This window comes from Hemiscyllium ocellatum, chromosome 6, assembly GCF_020745735.1.
Source record: "Hemiscyllium ocellatum isolate sHemOce1 chromosome 6, sHemOce1.pat.X.cur, whole genome shotgun sequence".
Classification (NCBI taxonomy): Eukaryota; Metazoa; Chordata; class Chondrichthyes; order Orectolobiformes; family Hemiscylliidae; genus Hemiscyllium; species Hemiscyllium ocellatum.
The window spans coordinates 25,825,768-25,845,735 of record NC_083406.1 but is presented as its reverse complement, the minus strand read 5'-3'; the positions used below and the strand labels follow the sequence as shown (position 1 = coordinate 25,845,735).

Below are 19,968 nucleotides of genomic sequence, written 5' to 3'. Positions count from 1 at the left end.
ACACAATCATCTCTTTGTAAATAGCTCAGTTGTGATACATTTAACAAATCCTGATAGTGATCTGCTCCAGCAAGTGGCATCCTTGCTTGCTGCCTTAAATAATCTGCAATGTACCAGTCCAGAAGAATTAGCACTAAAATGCTCAAACCTTTGTGAATCCCAGTGAATCCCAAACTTCTTTTTCAACTGTGACCTCCACTTGAACACATTGAACGACCAGAGTGATAATTGGAGGGGATGTGGTAGAGAGAATTATGAAGTTAAGTGCAGGCTCATCAGCAGGGATATAAGCATAACTAAAACACCAATGCTGATTTGTTCTGTTAGTGTCAGTGGCTAGGCCTCAGGCCTTTTTGTATTAGGCCACACCTATAGGTAAGATGAATCATGCACACTTACTCTTTATTGACTTTTGGAGGCATGTTACTCATGCCCACTACACATTAACAGCACAGAGGTGGAATGAGTGGAAAATGTCAAGCTCCTAGTCATCAACAATAAGCTTTCTTGGACTCTTCATGTGGACACACTGGTTACACAGGCCCAACAACGATTCTTCTTCCAGGCAGCTGAGAATATTTGGCATGATGGTGAATACCCTTGCCAACCTTTATAGGTGCGCCATGGAGAGCATTCTGTTTGGATGTATCACTACCCGGTATGGCAACTGTACCATTTAAGATTGGAGACGGTTACAGGGAGTGGTGAACTCGGCCCGGACAATCACAAAGGCTAACCTCCCATTTATAGAATCCATCTACCAGGCCCGCTGTCAAGGAAAGGCTGCCAGCATTCTCATGCATGCTTCACAGTCGGTCCACAGCCTGTTAAATCTCAGTATTCACCTCACAGCCACTATAGCTCCCTTAAAGCTTGTGACCACAATTCCCCATCTGGTGAACTCATTGATGGTCACGACCCAGTTTCAGAACCCCTACTCTGGAAATATGTTGCTAAGTGTAATCAGGCACAAGATATCAAACTGTTTGACACAAATTATCCCTTTTACTCAACAGTCCTTTTTTAAAAAATTCTGCTGCTGTATAAGTGTTTGAAACTGAAATCTGAACTACTTTGCTCAGACAGAATCTGAACCATGCTAGTGGAGCATACACAGCACAACAACAACTTTTTATGGCGTCTTCAACCCAGTGAATTCTTCCAATGTACTCTACAGGACTGTTTGCAGACAAAATGTGAAACTGAGCACATAAGGAAATGTCAGAAAAAGCTTAATCAAAGCAATGCAGAGGAACCTCGATTATCCGAATGGCACAGGTGGGGAGTATATTGTTCGGATAATCGAAAGTTTGGATAATCGAATGCCGGATAACATAGTTTAGTCAAGCATTAGGACCTTGCAATCTTCTCTGGGTAATCTTAAATTCAGATAATCGAATGCCAGATAATCAAGGTCCCTCTGTGTATTTTAAGGAATGTCTTAAAAGAAGAGGAGAGTTTTTTGGTGAGAATTTCAAAGCTTAGGGCATCAACACTTGAAGACTTAAATGCATGGAGTGGTGAAAATCAAGGATATGCATGAGGACCATAAGATATGAGAGCTGAATTAGGCCATTTGGTCCATTGAGTCTGCTCTACCATTCGATCAGAGCTGATTTGGACAGAATTGGATGAGTTTATAGAGGCTACATGAACACAGATCCTCAGAAGATAGCTATCTTATGATGGAGACATATTCAAAACTCATCTTTTGATTGCTGCCAACGTGGCCAGTAGCCTGCCTCTTCAAATTGTACCTACTTCAATTGGTGAGCCAGGAAAATGTTTGGGCATGAAAAGAACAAAGGAGTCGAGTCAGTAATACAGTAAGTAAAGGGAGTAGGGCATTAATTAAATACCTTAAGGGATGATGATGCAAGTCAAAATTAATTGACACTGAAATAGTTCATTGGTTTGAGAGAAGATGTAAATGAGTAAAACAGGAAAGCAAAGTAGGAGAGCAACATGGCAAAGGAAAGGCTCCTGTGACCCATGAATATGACAAAGTAATTTTGCCACTTTAAGGGTTTTAATGGAAAGCTTTTCTTAATGCCTTTTGAACAAGAAAGTGGCAGGACATGGAGGTTATTTGTTGAAGGAGAAATGGTGGTGATGTATACTGCACACTTGAAACACTGACTGAAAGCCCACTGACAGTGGAATACCAAATACCAGATGAACGCCATTTACAGGTTAGCTGAAGACACACCATAGTTGGTTGAATCTCAGACGGCGACGAAACAGACTACAGATGGGAGATGGAATACCTGGGAAAATGGTGCACTGAGAACAATCTAGCTCTCAATGTTGGCAAAACCATGAAACTCTTTATTGATTTTCGGTGGCATATTACTCATGCCCACTACACATTAACAGGCCAGAGGTGGAATGAGTGGAAAATGTCAAGCTCCTAGTCATCAACAACAAGCTTTCTTGGACTCTTCATGTAGACACACTGGTTACACAGGCCCGACAACGATTCTTCTTCCAGGCAGCTGAGAATATTTGGCATGATGGTGAATACCCTTGTCAACCTTTATAGGTGCGCCATGGAGAGTATTCTGTTTGGATGTATCACTACCTGGTATGGCAACTGTACCATTTAAGATTGGAGATGGTTACAGGGAGTGGTGAACTCGGCCCGGACAATCACAAAAGCTAACCTCCCATTTATAGAATCCATCTACCAGGCCCACTGTCAAAGAAAGGCTGCCAGCATTCTCAAAGATCCATCCCACCCTGGCAATGCTTTTCTATAACCTCTACCACTGGGGAGAAGGTACAGAAGCCTGAACTCATGTACCAGCCGGTTTCGAAACAATGTCTACCTTATTGTTGTTAGAATACTGAATGGACTCACAAACTCTCAGCATTCGCCTCTACCTGTTTTTGATTTTGCCACTGTTTACCTATTACTGGCTTATCTATGCTATTTAATGATGTGATTTGTCTATATTGCTCTCAAGACAAAGCTTTTCACTGTGCCTCGGTACACGTGACAATAAATTAAATTCAAATTCAAATTCAAATATTCTAAATTCTCCTGCATGCATTAAAAGCCAACAGGTAATAAGACAAATACGGGGAATGTATGGCGTTGACCATTGCCTTTATCCACCCTGTTAATCCAAACTGATGATTATCAGTTATTAGTCTACAAAGAGTGTATAACATTTATCGAACATGTCTTCACAGTATCTGACATAATGTGTAGCCAATTCAAATTATCGCTATAGTTTATAATGCAATATCGAGAGACCTGTCATCCTTTGTACTCCTTTATAGTTTCAAACTTACAATTTCTTCTGAACTAGCTGAGTATGAATGAATACTTTTCATGTTATTGGCACTTACATAAGATGTTCTAGATAAATCTAAGCAGAGCATTAAATATTGGGGGTGTCAATGTGATATGTGAGAGATAACTTGTACTGGTGTCTGTCTGACAGTTAGCTATAAGCAAACCTGAGTGAAATGATGTTGGTATGCTTGTCCTTTTCGCATTATTCAGATTCATTTGACTTATATTAGATGGTGAACAAGTGGAATAGCAGTGTGGACTAGACATTTTTTATACTGCCTGCTTATCACTAAAACATGACATGTAGCTGCTGAGTTGTAAGAGTATTGATCGCCCTGAGAAAGGTATGTCTGTACATGTTTACTGCATTAATAAATGTCCCCTGTGCTTGTCTTATTACCTGTTGGTTTCTAATGTATACAATAGCATTTAGAAGGTTTGCTGACTGTCAGTGGGCTTTCAGTCCCTGTTTCATGTCTACAGTATACATTGACGCCAATGTTCCTTCAGTAAATAACCCCTATGCCCTGCCACCTTTTTTCTTCAAACGACATAAAAAAGGCTTTCCATTAAAACCCTCAAAGTGATAAAGTGAAAAGCACTTCCAAAAACAGGGCTCTGGTTTCATCCGTTATCTGTTGACTAAAAGGAATGTTTCCAACTTTGAAATGAAATATAAAATGGTAAAGCTAGAGGCAATTCTGGAAGATGAATAATACAACTCAAAATGCCAAACTGCAAGAAAAATGTGCAAACCTTTGTTAGGTCTCCTTAATAGTGATATGAGACATGACTTTAAAATAAACATGACATTTAGTCAGGTTTGCCAATAATGAAGACGTATACATTCTGATGCTATATTTATTATTTTACATGGTAACAATGAACAAAAATATGCAAATTTAAACCACTTCAAAAATGTCATGAAGGATGAATGCAGTCATTGAGAGCTATGTGCTGATTAATCCATAAAATAAAACATTAGATTGAACCAGGAATATAAGTTTTACCTTAATCTTTTGGTTTCTATGTGCTTTTAAACTTTAAGAAAGACCAGAATTCAGCATTGTCATCTTTGGGGAGATTACTAAATTTCTGCTCAATCACTTCAGGAAGTATTGAAAGCCACAGATTTTGAAAAGAGAAGATTTAACAGACATCCTGGGGTTCAAATCAAAATTAATAAAGGAATTTTGTTTTGTGAGTTGGGTCACCTGCATTGGCATTTATATCATTTACTTTGATCTTGTACTTTAATCCCTTGACAGTCTTTCCAAACTAATAACAGCAAGTATTTGGAGGAGGCTAACATAGTGAAACCAGTTGACCACTTGATCAGATCAAGTCATTTCATGCATAAACAATTAATTTTCATTGCAGACCTTGAAATTATTATTGGCGCAGGATGAAATGGTTAACAAATTGCTCTCTAAGCTGTTCCGATGTAATTCAGCTTGATCATCACCCTGAGCAGCAAAAACTGATCGGGAAGGCAAATTGAATGTTGGCATTTATTGTTAGGGGATAAAGTAAAACAACTGTAAATTGTGTAGGACCTTGGTGAGACCACATCATAAGAACTGTGTACAATTTTAGACTCCTTGGGTGAAAAAGGATACGATTACCTCAGATGCAGTTCAGAAAAGGTTCACTTATCTCATTCCTGAAATGAAAGGCTTCTATTATGATGAAAAGTAGAACTGGTTAAGACTATAACTATTGGTATTTAGAAAATGAGAGATGATCCTATTAAAAGGTATAGGATTCCGAGGGTACTTGGTATGGTGAATGCCAGGAGGGCATCTCCTTTTGTAGGGGAGACTACAACTGGGGAATTTAGGTTAAAAATAGAAGACCTTCATTTAAAGTACAGGAGGTTTTTTTCTTCTCTCAAATGGTCATTGATATGTGGAATTATCTTCTAAGGACAGTTGAGACTGGTTTGTGGAATTTGCTGAAGGTTCGATTTTTGATAGACCCAACAGTCAAGGATTATGAGGGGCAGGTACAAAATTGAGTTGGGCCAAAACCAGGTCAACCATGATTAGATTAGATTCCCTATACTATGGAAACAGGCCCTTTGGTCCAACAAGTCCACACTGACCTTCTGAAGAGTAACCCACCTAGGCCCGTTTCCCTACATTTACCTTGAACACTGTGGACTATTTAGCACGGCCAATTTAGCACTGACCTGCACATCTTTGGATTGTGGGAGGAAACCGGAGCACCCAGAGGAAACGCATGCAGACACTGGGAGAGTGTGCAAAATCCACACAACCGCCCGAGGCGAGAATGGAACCCAGGTCCCTGGCGCTGTGAGGCAGCAGTGCTAACCACTGAGCCAACGTGCCACACTAAAATGATCTTAATGAATCACCGAATAAGCTGGAAGGGTCAAGACTCTTGTGCTTAACTCTTACATTCCTAACTACTGCAGGGGCACAGGTCATGAGCAGAGTGTGAACATCTTTCATGCATGTTCATCTGCCTTAGTCTTCATTACAGATGCAATTGTGTATTTGGAGACAAATACATTCCTGATGAAGGACTCCAGCCCGAAACATCTATTTTACTGCCCCTCGGATTCTGCCTGCTGTGCTTTTCTAGCAACACACTCTCAACTCTGATCTCCAGCATCTGCAGACCTCACTGTCTCCTATTTGGAGACAAGGCTGAGTCAACCTGGAACCCAGTAACCACAAAATTCTATGTTGCCCTAAATTCAACTCATGGACAGACCATTTGATATGATGAGGAAGCAGACAACAGCAAGCCTGTGTGAGTTATGGATCAGGCATGATGAGAGAGTGTCACATCTGGGTCATCAGTTACCCCCGCCAGACATGACAGAAGCCTAACAGCACCAGATGAGCCTAGTAGAAATTTAGGATTCGCAGAGTGAACACCATAGTGTGGAGAAACAGTGCCATCAAAATCTCAGATGGCCGCCAGATGCCAGAACACCTGCTCATTTGATGCAGAAGCACAGAGGAGAAGTAACAGATTGAGTCACACTTTTTAAATACACTCTAATTTCTGATGAAGCTAACAGAGATTGAATGTGGAACTGTTATTTATTAAGTATTGTTATTCATTTACCCTGAGCTCAAATGGCACTTTTGTGCTTAGAATGTGGTTCCAACAGCATTTATACATTCAATATCAAAGCACAAAATGTAATCAAATATCAGCAAGATACCCAAATAGCATGTACAAATTAGTCAGAAAAGGGAAACCTAGAAGCATAACATTCAATATAATCATGTTAAAAATCACACAACACCAGGTTACAGTCCAACAGGTTGAATTGGCAGCATTAGCTTTCGGAGCGCTGCTCCTTCATCAGGTGATGGTCATCTCCAAATCATGGCTGATCACCCAACTCAGTACCCTGTTGCTGTTTTCTCCACATACCCTTTGATACTTTTAGGTTTAAGAACTGTATCTATCCCCGACTTGAAAACAATGTTTTTCCCTCAACTGCTTCCTGTAGCAGCAATTCCACAAGCTCACTACTTTTTGGGTGAAGACGTTCCTTCTCATTTCTATCCTAAATGGCCTTCCCCAAATCCTTCAAAATGTGACACCTAGTTTGGACTCCCTGATCATTTATAACATCAACTCATCTCATGTCCCATACCCCTTGATACGTTTGGATAACTAAAATCAATTAAGTTTGTATTCAAAGTAAGAAACTAATGAGAAGTAGTTACTATGTGCGAAAGTGTGATCCAAGCATAAGCCTCTTTACAAATAAAGACCAAGTCTGAACTGACTGATTTTACATTTTCCCAACCATCCCGGGAATCCAGTATCACGAGGAATGGTGACCTGACAGATATCTTTATACATATCAATATCTGTACTCGAAATCCAGTATTCCATCTATTCCAGTATCATTATATCCTCAGGTCCTTGCCACAACTCAGAATGAGTTTTTTTTAACCATGGTACATCTGTTGCTTGTGATAATTTCATTGTACACCTGAAGAGAAATCAAAGATCCTCACTGCAATAAAAAAAAGTTAGAAGAGGCAGAAGAAAAGGGCTATTTAGCAAAAAACTAGTTAAAGCAACACCTGGAGCAAATTCGTCTTTTGCCTCTGTTAGGAAGTGATCATAGTAATAAAAAGCTACTCACACTGCTTCGCCTGTGCCCATTATAACACCATGACACCAACAGGGTCTGTCTTTCCCTGTGCTACTTTGTTTCTTGGTTCTAAACTGTGAAAGCAGAACCATGTGCCTGATTTTGATTAATGGTTTTCTCTGCTGAAACAGAAATTAACAATAACAGTCAGTTTATACTGGTAATTAATAATAGTGGATGTGGTTTACTTGGATTTTCAAGGTTTTGATAAGGTCCAACATAAGAGATTAGCATATAAAATTAAAACACATGGAATAGGGAGTGGTGTACTGACACGGCTAGAGAATTGGCGGTAGAGAGGAAACAAAGAGTAGGAGTAAATAGTTTTTTTTCTCGTGGCAGCCAGTGGCTGATGGGCTACCACAGAGATCAGTGCTTGTACCCCAACTATTCATAAATACATCAATGATGTAGATGAGAGAATTAAATATAATGGACTCTGATGAAGACTCATCTGGACTCGAAATGTTAGCTTGCTCTCTCTCCATGGATGCTGCCTCACTTACTGTGATTTCCCGCATTTTTTTTAATTTTCCGAACTAAATGTAATATTTCCAAGTTTGCACATGGCACAGTGCTGGGTGGGAGGGTGAGCTGTGGGGAAGATGCAGAGATACGTCAGTGGTGATTTTGAAAGTTGAATGAGTGGACAGATGAAGTATAATGTGGATAAATGTGAGGACCTCCATTTTGCTAGTGAAAAACAGGAGAGCAGATCATTATCTGAATGGTGACAGATTAGAAAAAGGGAGAAGTACAAGGAGATGTATACCAGTCTGTTTCTGATTAATGTGTTCATGCCATATAATAGCTTGCTGATCTGTCATTGTTTTATGATTTAATGCTGAATCTACCTATACTAGTGGCATCACATTCTTATCATAAAAGTGCAATTTATGCTCAGGATAAATGAATGTGTAACTAGACATAATAAATAGAAGTATCACATTCAGTCTCTGGGAGCTGCCATGATGCCAATACCCTTGAAAGATCTTGTGCTATTGCTGCATTTGAGGTGTCAGATGCCTTCATTGGATGATTAGTGGGCAAAGGATACCTTCTGCAGACATGGCTGATGATTTTGTTATGCAACCTTTTGACTGAGGACAAGGGTTAAATATAATGCAAGCAAGTATAGAGAATGCTGGAGAAACTCAGCAAGTCAGGCAGCACCTATGGAGAGAGAAACAGAGTCAACACTTGAGTCCAGTGTAAGTTTTCTCCAGTTCTTTGAGCCTTCTTCAGTATTTTGTATGAGGTAGAAAGCCCACTATTGATCAGGAACATGTGGAGCAGACGATAGGTCTGCTGAAAATGAAATTCCAATGTTTGGTTCAGTGTGGGGGTGCCTTCTCATTCACTTCAGCCTAAATGGGCCACATATTACTAGCATGCTATGCTCTGCATAACTGGAGCAGGGAAAGAAGGGATGTGATGGAGGTTGGTGAGAAGGGACAGAGGGAGTAGTCTATGAGGAGGAGAATGAGAACTTTGAGCAGGAGGAACATCACTTTCTGCAAAATGGAGCACAACAGGGTCAGGCACCACAGGTCAGAAAGAACTGTTTGACACCCAGTTCCAATAAGTGTGAGCTGTGTGCAGTGGCAACTCGTTTGACTACAACATTATTGCTGCTCAAAAGGTAAGCAACCTGTTCCGATACTAAAGTTGTTTCATTTTTTTGTTCAGTTTTATTGTTGCTGAATAAAAGTCAACAGCTTGTAGCATTTGAAGGCTTTCTTGTATATGTGATAGCTCTGCATTGAACAATAAGATGTTGGCGACAGTGGACATTGAGAAAGAGTGGCAGTGGACTAGACAGGGTTATAAGATTGGATGTGGCTAAGGACAAAGTGTGGATTTGTGCTTAAACAGTGGTAGATGTAGGAATGTGCAGTTCCATCTGCAGTGAAGTGTCAACCATGCTGCCCAAGTGCACTAAGAAACATTGCTTTGTGATTCCTGTCTCACAACATGTACTCTGGACTGCCAATTCTTAATCAAGTATACAGTTAGAGTTCATAGATGAGGACAGTCCCAGTGATCCCAGGTACCTTGATGGTGTGAGAACTTACATGTATGCAAGTGGGACAATAGGAGAAGTAGGGTGCTTCGGAGTGTGATGCATGGCTAATGAGGTGAGTTTGGGATATCAGTGTGAGAAAACCTGGCAAAGCTTGTGAAAATAAAACCTCCATGGAACTCAACAAAATTGACAAATAACCTAATTTGGGTAAGATTCAGCCTGCTACATCAGTCCTTACACACAAAACTGAAACTATTGACTAGGGAAAACTGATGTTGGAATGTTTAGAGTCACAAATGAAAAATATACATTTTTCTATCATGGGAAGAATTACTGCAATGGTTATTGTCCATTTGAGGTGTTTCCAACTGTAACTGAATCAAGAACAGTATTAAAGTCTTATAACATTAACCATGCCTTGAACAAATTGCTTAACAAAGGCATTCATCAGAGGAGAAGCAGGACCCAGCCAGAAGTTCCTAAAACTGAGCAATGAAGTATAAGATTTTGACAAATGCTTCAAAAGTAATTTGGTAACAAACACGGAGAGGTTTAAGATAATAATTCAGAGTTTAGAACCATGATAGATGTTTTATGAACCACAGCTTATAACTGGTGAGGACTAAAATACGTGTTTAATCTTAACGTGGTATAACACTTTACTCTTTAGATGTCAGAATCAACTATTATAAACTGAGGAAAGCCACTGTCCCTAACATGGAGTTGGATTATTTAACCTATTTCTCCCAGGATTTTGACATCTCCAGCTAATTCCAGGCTCTCACAGTGAACATTAATCAATTTGTAGCTAGTGAATGTTTAACATTGATGTACTGTTTGCTAGGTCAAACAACGTCATTACTTTCCCATGGGCAAGTATTATTTTCCAGAGGTCAGCATTACTTAAAATTTACAATTTTATTGTCACTCGCAGCCATTCAGGCATCTGCAAAGTTTAATACCATTCCTGAAATGCAATGTTTCATCCACATGAAGATCGTCTCTATTTAAGACAGTCCATCTTTCTAGATGAGAACAGTTTTGTACAAGGATTTCAAGGTCCTGCAATACTTGGCAATTATATCACAGAGCTGCACATCACTGAGCATCAAAAGCACTGTATAGGAAGAGTGAGAACATAGCAGCCTATTCTATCTTGGGTTAGACTACACACTAGAATGATGGAGAGTCTCGAGAGCAAATGGGCATGAATTTATGAAGAAGATCTATTATTCCTTACATAATCTAATTATAAAATCACGGCCTGCTATATCTATGATTACCATGTATAACAGTTTTTTAATATTAAAATTTAATAAATAGTTTTACATAGAAGTCTAAGCCAGTAGAAGTTTTTCATTTTTCCTTCTCTTTGACCAGTCTTTCTTGAATCTAAACTCTTTGTGAGGCATCAGACCACACAATAAAAAGGATGCCAGCTGTGGGATACATTGCCTAAAGAATCATGGCAGGAGGGAAACTTAAGGAATAGAATCAGATTGAGAAGAAAAGAATTCAAAAAAATTTTTTTCAAGGAACTGTCAATAAAGCCTTCTGACTAGCTAACACTCAGAAGGTCTACAGAGCTGACCAGCTGTTATGTAGGAAACATCTCTTTACCAGAAACCCCTCCAGAGAAACTATCAGAGCACTAAGTCTAAAAAAGCCATTTAGTGCCAAGGGAACCAAGCCTTTTAAACAGCAGTGAAAACAATAAAGTCCACTGGCAACTAAAGTGGTAAATTTGAATTAGTCACCCAACAAAACAGGCTAATTGCTAGACCCTTAGTGATATCAAACACACTATAAATTCTGTCGTGGCGTGTAATGCCTGATGCTGCTATCCACTAACATGCAAAAGGTTGTGTTCCTTCTGCTCAATGTCATGATCTTCCTGCTTGGAAGACTGCCTCTGCTTTCCCAGCTCATCAGTCTCCTTCAGAACCGACAACAAACTAGGATTGTGTGAGACACTGTGTAATGCCAGCAACCCCCCATTCCAGATTGATCAATGTATCAGAATCGCATCTTCAAGCGGCCGACTGTCTGTTTCAAGATGGGCTGGATTGAAGAATGGGTTGCACTGTATCTAATAAAAGCAATAAACTTTGGATGCTGAAAATCTGAAACAAAGAAAGAAAACACTGCAGAAGACTGGAAATGGGAAGAAAAACATGATTTTTTTTTCCAATTCTGGATAAAAGCAGGAAGAAAGACTTAAGACATCCTCAATATATTGGAGAAAGAGTTGTGGGTAGGTGCCTGAGTAGGACTATAACAAGGAATGTACCATATCTCCCACAAAGTGGCAGGCAGAGCTGGGTGGTACCCATGTCCATACCTTTGACTTGGAGAAACTAAGATGAGTTAAAGGAGAAGTTGTTCAAAGTATGAATGAACTCAGTCTGGTGAAGGACGGTAATGGAGGTGAAAATCACAAACTGAAAACAAAAGTGCTGAAAGTTATAGCAGGTCAGGCAGCATCCATGGAGACAGAGCAAGCTAATGTTTCCAGCCGAGATTGATCATCAGAGCTTGCTTATGGTTTCCAGCATGTTTTGCTTTCAGAGAAAATTACAAAGGTGCGTTTGCTTTTCATCTCTTACTCCTGGCATTTTGAAATGAACAACAGCAAACAGAAACAAAATCTGCACATTCACCAGGACCATTGTTGAATACTCGCCACAAGGTCCAGAACTTCTCTTAGAGGACAGATCAGAGGTTATCTTATAATACACACCACCAAAACCTCAGAGATCATTGTAATCTACGACAAACTTCAAAACTGCCAAGGAAAGAGGCAAAAATAAGTAAGAAGTGAAAAAGAGGACAGATCTTCACAAACAATAGCTGAACAAATTGAAGGGCCAAAAGTTATTCCTGTTAAGCAGTCTTTGCTGGCTATAAGTAAGAACCATATGGTAGATTATCATAAATGTGATCTAATGCCCTTTTCACTTAATGTATTTCCAGTTCTCAATATTTACCAAATGTGCTCTTGTCAACATTGTCTACTACATTACCTCAGCCATCATGACTTCTACTCCTTTCATCTTTTAACATCTTACTTTATAGCATTCCATGAAGGTTTGCTGACATAATTGAAATAAGTTGTGAACAACTTGAAGGCTTTGTCACTGAGTTTGTACTGAGTATTTGTTGCTCTGATATTTTGCTTTGGGGGGGTGGTTTAGCTGGTCTAGAGTTATGATTTATACTCATGATTTTTCTATGTTATCCTCAGCGGCTGGAGTAAGTGAGCTTGGTAGCTGCTAGGTGTTCACAGAGATGATTGAGATTGGTTTGGTTTTGTCATTTGAGAGATTCATGTCTGATCTGTCTTGGTGAAAATGGAAGAAGCACAGCTAAAGAAGATATAGGTATCCTGTTCAGATCCCAAGGCGATGCTATTGTAACGTTCCTGAATCGAGTAATCTTTTAAGTTGATAAAAGGCAACACAATCAGAAATTGCTGGGTAAACTCAGCAGGTCTGGCAGCATCTATGGAGAGAAAGCAGGATTAACATTTTGCGTCCAGTGACTCTTGTTCAAAACTTCTTCAGGTTCTAGAGAAGAGTCACTGGACCCGAAAAGTTGACTCTGTTTCTCTTTGTGGATGCTGCCAGACCTACTGAGTTTTTCCAGCAATTTCTGATATTGTTTCTGATTTCTAGCATCCACAGTTCTTTGTTTTTTGTTTGAGATTAAGTGCAAGATGGGTCATCTGTGATAAAAGTAAGATGCTCAGACTGCTTAAAGGAGAAACTGATGCCCTTAAAATATGCAATATTATGCAGCAGATCAGAACCTGTAATTATTCTTTCTTCTCACATCTTTTATTACCAATTGGTTGCAATTCACAATATCATTTGCACTGTAATTTGAAGATATATATTGTCAGTTGAATTATTGCACCTCAAAAATACAATATGTGGTTTGGAAATAAAATATGCCATAGAGGACGTTACAAGGCTAAATTTAATCTTGAAGTTCTGATGGCATTGAAAATAGTTTAACTGCAAGGTTTGTAAAGGTTTGTAGCTCAGGTTGAGGTTTAGGGTGTAGGTTTGCTTGCTGAGCTGTAGGTTTGATATCCAGACGTTTCATTACCTGGCTAGGTAACATCATCAGTGGCGACCTCCAAGTGAGCGAAGCTGTTGTCTCCTGCTTTCTATTTATATCTTTCTCCTGGATGGGGTTCCTGGGGTTTGTGGTGATGTCATTTCTGAGGGATTGATAGATGGCATCTAGATAGACAACACATCTATTCTGGGACAGGCTAAGCAAAGACATGCCAGAGAATTCCTAGGGGTCTGGCACTCCAACCACAATGCCATAAACAAACACATAGATCTAGATGCCATCTATCAACCCCTCAGAAAATGAACAGGAAATGACATCACCACAAACCCCAGGAACCCCATTCAGGAGAAAGATATAAATAGAAAGCAGGAGTCAACAACTTTGCTTCACTTGGAAGTCGCCACTGATGATGTTACCTAGCCAGGTAATGAAACGTCTGGATATCAAACCTACAGCTCAGCGAGCAAACCTATACCCTAAATAGTTTAACTTTACAATTTCATCAGAACTGTTCAGTTAAATTATTTTAAACTCCTTCCAGAATTGCCCCTTTTCCATATACATTATGAACAGTTGTTACCAAACCTCGTAATCTGTTACTTGAATTTGTTTATTTACTAAGTATTGTTTTACAGCTTTTGGCAGACCTTGAAAATAATGCTCTCTTCAAAGATGACCTGGAATGCCAAAAACTTATTCTTGAAGCGATGAAGTACCATCTGTTACCAGAGAGACGACCTTTAATGCAGAGTCCAAGGACTAGGCCTCGAAAGTCTACTGTAGGATCTCTGTACGCTGTTGGAGGGATGGATGCTAATAAAGGTAGGCTTCTTGGTGCAGATGTGTCAGTTAAAATAATGGTTCTTTAAGGCCAGAAATTATAATCAGTGATATTAGTGGATGAATACTTAACATTGAAACCTGCAGCACAGAATGTGGCCAGTGAATGTATTTTGGCTGCACAGGTACAGTGGAAGATCTGAACATTTTCAGATTAAAATCTTGTGTCCGCTACAGTTACGTTGGACAGAAAATGGAATAAAAGCGCAATGGTAATCCTGTATCTCTGAATTCTATTATTTCACATGATGGACAGCACAGTGGCAATGGGTGGCACGGTGGCATAGAGGTTAGCACTGCTGCCTCACAGTACCAGAGACCCAGGTTCAATTCCTGCCTCAGGCAACTGTCTGTGTGGAGTTTGCACATTTTCCCTGTGTCTGCGTGGGTTTCTTCCGGGTGCTCTGGTTTCCTCCCACAGTCCAAAAATGTGCAGGTTAGGTGAATTGGCCATGCTAAATTGCCCATAGTGTTAGGTGTAGGGGAATGGGTCTGGATGGGTTGCTTTTTGGAGGGTTGGTGTGGACTTGTTGGGCCGTTGGATCAGTTTGAACACTGTAGGTAATCTAATCTAATCTAACAAATATTTAAAATGGCACAGTGCTTCAGTTGTCAGCACTACTGCCTCACAGTATCTGGGTTTGATTCCCGCCTAAGACAACTGTCCATGTGCATGTTCTCCCCATTTCTGCTGGGTGCTCCGGTATCCTCCCGATGTGCAAGTTAGGGGGGTGGCCATGCTAAAGTGGCCACTGAGTTCAGGGTTGTGTAGGTTAGACATGTTAGACATGGGAAATGCAGGATTATTGGGATGAGTCTGGATGGGATGGCCTCAGAGGGTAGGTGTGGACTTGTTGGGCCAATGTCCTGATTCCATGCTGTAGGGATTCTCTGATATACAAAATGATTTTTTTTTCACCAGATTCCAGTGCAGTGGTGAGTATTGTGATGTACTTCAATGTGTATGTTCCTCAAGCTGTTGACCATCACTGCCCAACACAAGACAGGTTGCAATATATAGATCCTGGTGAATCAAGACAGCAGTAGTCCCACAGATCAGATGTGTCTTTACAACCTTCCAGGGATTTATTTTCAAATACAAACCAAAATTATTGTTCTACAAATCCTTGTTGAATGTTTGTAATGTTTGCAAAAAACAAAAGAGCACAACAATGTATTCCTCAGCAGAATATATACTTTTAAAAATATTTACAACTTTAAAGCTACCCCAGAGAGTATAATAGCATCCAAATGTCTCAGCTTAAGTTTTGGAGCCACCTCAACTCCTTATAAAGGAGCACAATTAGTAAAATCTACAATGGTGATACATTCACCTGGATGGAAGAAACATGATCAAGTTTGGAGTTGAGGCTACTTTTGGAGCCAAGCTAGGTTTGTTGGGTGGGGTTATTGCTTTTAGCATATTTTTAACACTGCCTCAAAATACTGTGGAGACTTGACATGGTTTGAACATCATGTGCATATATGTTTAGCAGTTATGCCAATGTGTTGATGGGAAATTGTGGTTGAGAGCAGGGTAGAGAGTGTTTGGGCTAAACGCAAGGTGCTCAAATGAATTAATTCAATTAGCTTTATTGTCACATATACTCAAATAAGCACAGTGAAAAGTTTACAGTTGCTGCATTGTAGTGCCATCTTAGATACAAAGGTATTTAGGTACAGATACCTAAAATCAAATTCTTAGAAAACAAAAAAAATCAGGAAAATAAATAGTCCAGCATTATAGATCATAGGAATATGTTAGAAATATAAAGAAGTAAAAAGTTCAGAATATCAGTCTTTCTGATCCTGTATGTGCTGGCACCAACCTTCAAGGGACAACTCCACGGCTTGTGCTGGACCCTCTAACGTAGCAGTCATGTTAGGTGCCATCTCTTTGCCGCTGGGTGCACACTCACTCTTCAGCAAAGATTCCCTGACTCTGCTGCCAAACCAAGCCGCTGAGCCACACGTCCCACTTTGACTGCAGATGTCACTTTGCCGGCGCCGCTATCTTGAAGAGTTCACTGCCACTGGCACCGCTGTGCTCGGCTCTTGGAGAAGCTTTGCAGCTGCTGCCAAAAGAACAACGTCACTGCTGCTGTCACAGGCCCCAAACACCAAGAATGACCTCACTGCTGCCGGCTCTGAATGATGGAACCGTGACCTTGTTGCCATTGCCACAGACCCCGAATGGCAGGAGAATGCATTCATTGCAGCTGCGTCCTATTGCCAGAAGAATGACCCCACTGCTGCTGCCTCCTATCACAGGGAGACTGACCTCGCTGCTGTTGCCTCCTATTGCCAGGACAGTGATCTTACTGGCACTGCTTCCTATCACCAGGAGAGTGACACCACTGCCACTGCCTCCTGTTGCCAGGAGAGTGACCTCCCTGCTGCCTCCTGTTGGCAGGAGAGTGACCTCACTGCCGCTGCCTATCACAGAGAGAGTGACCTCACTGCCACTGCCTATCACAGAGAGAGTGACCTCACTGCTGCTGCCTCCTATCACAGGGAGAGTGACCTCACTGCTGCTGCCTCCTATCAGAGGGAGAGTGACCCTACTGCCACTGCCACTGCCTCCTGTTGCCAGGAGAGTGACCCCACTGCCACTGCCACTGCCTCCTAGTTGCCAGGAGAGTGATCCACTGCTGCTGCCTCCTATCACAGGGAGAGTGACCCCATTGCCACTGCCTCCTGTTACGAGAAACCACGTCCACCACTCCGTATGTGGCCTGCTCTCACTGCCATAACAAAAGAAATGAGCAGAAGCAAACAAAAACAAAGTTGGGATGCAGATTGGAGTGCTGGGCATTGGGCAAGAGCCCACTCACAGCCCTGTTACTCTGCCGCCATCATGTACCAGAAACTACTAGATGCTTGACATAATAAATGCAATTGAGAGGAAAGTCCAGGCTCTCATGTTCACCTGCTTGTAACACCAAGAATTTCTATCCTTGAATTTCTATCACTTGTTTGTGATAGATATTTTGAATCAATCTGTTCAAACAGTTGTGACACACATCTGGAGGATGCGAGGGTTAGATTAGATTGGATTCCCTACAGTATGGAAACAGGCCTTTTGGCCCAACAGGTCTACACTCACCTTCCGAAGAGTAACCCACCCCCCTCTGACTAATGCACCTAGCACTATGGACAATTTATCATGGCCAATTCACCTGGCCTGCACATCTTTGGATTGTGGGAGGAAACTGGAGCACCCAGAGGAAACCCACGCAGACACAGGGAGAATGTGCAAACTCCACACAGACAGTTGCTTGAGGCTGGAATCAAACCTGGGACCCAGGTGCTGTGAGGCAGTAGTGCTAACCACTGAGCCACCGTGCCACCCAATGTTGGGCCCATGTTTCTGGCCCAGAAATAGGACTACTGCAAGATTGCAGCCCAGAAGCCCTACTTGTTTTTGATGCATCAGGAAATTTAGCCAACATCTAAACCATAATTATAAGCTGATAAAAAGAAACCAAAGTCTTCATACAAACTGGGATTTGATAGAATGACAGCATTGTTGGCCGCTGCAGTCCAAGGGCAAAAAAATGATAAAGATGTGAAGCATTTTTATGGAATGAAACTTTTTTGCGTCATCTCTACTGTCAACTGTTTTATTTGAGCGAATGTTTGCTGCAAGTTTGATGTGTATTCATAAAGTTGATTATGTATGTAGTATTCAGTTGTTCACTGGTTTATAGAAAAATGAATAATGCATTAGAATCACTTCCCAACCAATGGTGGATTTAATTAATATAAATGAAACTCTGCTAAAAGATGTATAAAAAGAAGTGTACCAAGGGCGATGAGGGAAGGTTATCTGACAGGACAGACAAACAAAAGATGAATATAAATAGGGAAATGTGTAACTAACTGAAGAGCAGACTACTCCTGTCAGCATTGACATCAGGAAGAAGCAGTAAGAACAATATCGACATTTTGGATTTACTGCATAGAGGCAATAAGGATCAAATGGGCGCAGTGGGATTAGAAAATGTGAGCACAGTAATAGGAAGAAGGTTAACAGCTAAATTAAAATAGTGAACGGAGGAACTTCACTGAATATGTTAATATCCATCCTGTGGATGAGATTTGAAGGAGACTTGAGGGTTAGATATTTGCCACTGAGGCTAGAAGCCTGAGTTGGGAAGTTTACCAACTTGGCAAATCCATCTCATTTAAAAGGCTCTTCTGTGCTATATATTCATATGTGGATGTTGACGTGAGATGTAATCAGGCCTGCCATCTCCAGAGGTAGTTATTAGGTGATTACAGAGGTAGGCAATTGATGGACAGGTTAGTTAAAGAGACCTGCTTCAATTTTTTAGACATTGTCACAGTTGTGGTAAAGATTTTTGGATCTTCTATGTCTCAGCCCACGCTTACGTCCCCTTGCTACTTGCATGTTTTTATCCTGCCCAATTCTCCCCTCAAGCCCTTCCCTAGCTTCCTGCATTTCCCAGATCGACTCTTAGTTTTTACAGGAAAGAAGGGCTTATGCCCGAAACATCGAATCTCCTGTTCCTTGGATGCTGCCTGACCTGCTGCGCTTTTCCAGCAACACATTTTCAGCTCTGATCTCCAGCATCTGCAGACCTCACTTTCTCCTTTACAGAAGATAGTCAGATAATACAAGTATAATGCTCTCAAAAGTATACATTCACAAATTTGCTTTGGAAAAACTGTGGCCATCTTAGAATCCTATAAATGTGTCAATCAGACAGCTTCACTGTAATATCAATAACGGAAGCTTTACCTCACTTCACATTTTACAAACTTGTCCAAATACGCATTGAGTCATTGAATGAGAAAGTTGAAAGAAAGAATAAATTATTGCACCTACATAAAGATGGCAATCAATCAAAGCAAACACTGTACTTCTCTATTAGAAGTACCTGGCTGAGCTTGAAAACTTAGTGATGAATTAGCTTAACTAGGGCTGTATTTTCACACAAAGGGGACAAAAGTTCAATCTTGAAAACAGATTATATAAGTTAGTTCTGAGGAAGGGTTACCAGATCTAAAACATTAACTCTGATTTCTCTTTACAAATGCTATCAGACCTGCTGAGCTTTTCCGGCAATTTTTGCTTTTCTTTCTATTCTAGGATTGTTTTACTTGGAAGAAAAGGAGGAGGCTGAATGGGATCAAATTATAGCAACGTAATACCAATGTAGATGCTGGAAGTCAGAAACAAAAACTGTAATTGATGCAAAAGCTCAGCAGGTCTGGCAGCAACTGTGCAGAGAAAGCAGAGTTAATATTCCAGGTCCAGAGGCTAATCTGAAGAAGGGACACTGGACCTGAAACATTAATTCTGCTTTCCCTCCAAAGATGCTGCCAGTCCAGCTGTGTTTTTCCAGCAACTTTTATTTCAGTTTCTGAAGCTATAAGATTGTTAGAGGCCTCTATTGTGTAGGTAGTAAATTTACATTCTGCACAGTTGATGGATTCATATTGAAGGACACAGATTTAGGGAGAAGGATTTTTGAGATTTGGGAGGCAGCCAATGTCTTTGAAAAGTGTGTGAACTGAGTGAATAAAATTTGGCTCAAAATT

At 40.6% G+C, this 19,968-nt stretch overlaps 1 protein-coding gene across 1 annotated transcript in view; it reads left to right on the top strand.

Annotated features, from left to right (window-relative positions):
- LOC132816620 (kelch-like protein 1) overlaps nucleotides 1-19,968 on the top strand; it is a 402,871-nt gene that overhangs the window by 274,891 nt on the left and 108,012 nt on the right. The window contains exon 6 of the mRNA XM_060826433.1: nucleotides 14,196-14,382. Within this exon, the coding sequence (XP_060682416.1) occupies nucleotides 14,196-14,382 (187 nt within the window). The remainder of the gene's footprint in view (nucleotides 1-14,195; nucleotides 14,383-19,968) is intronic.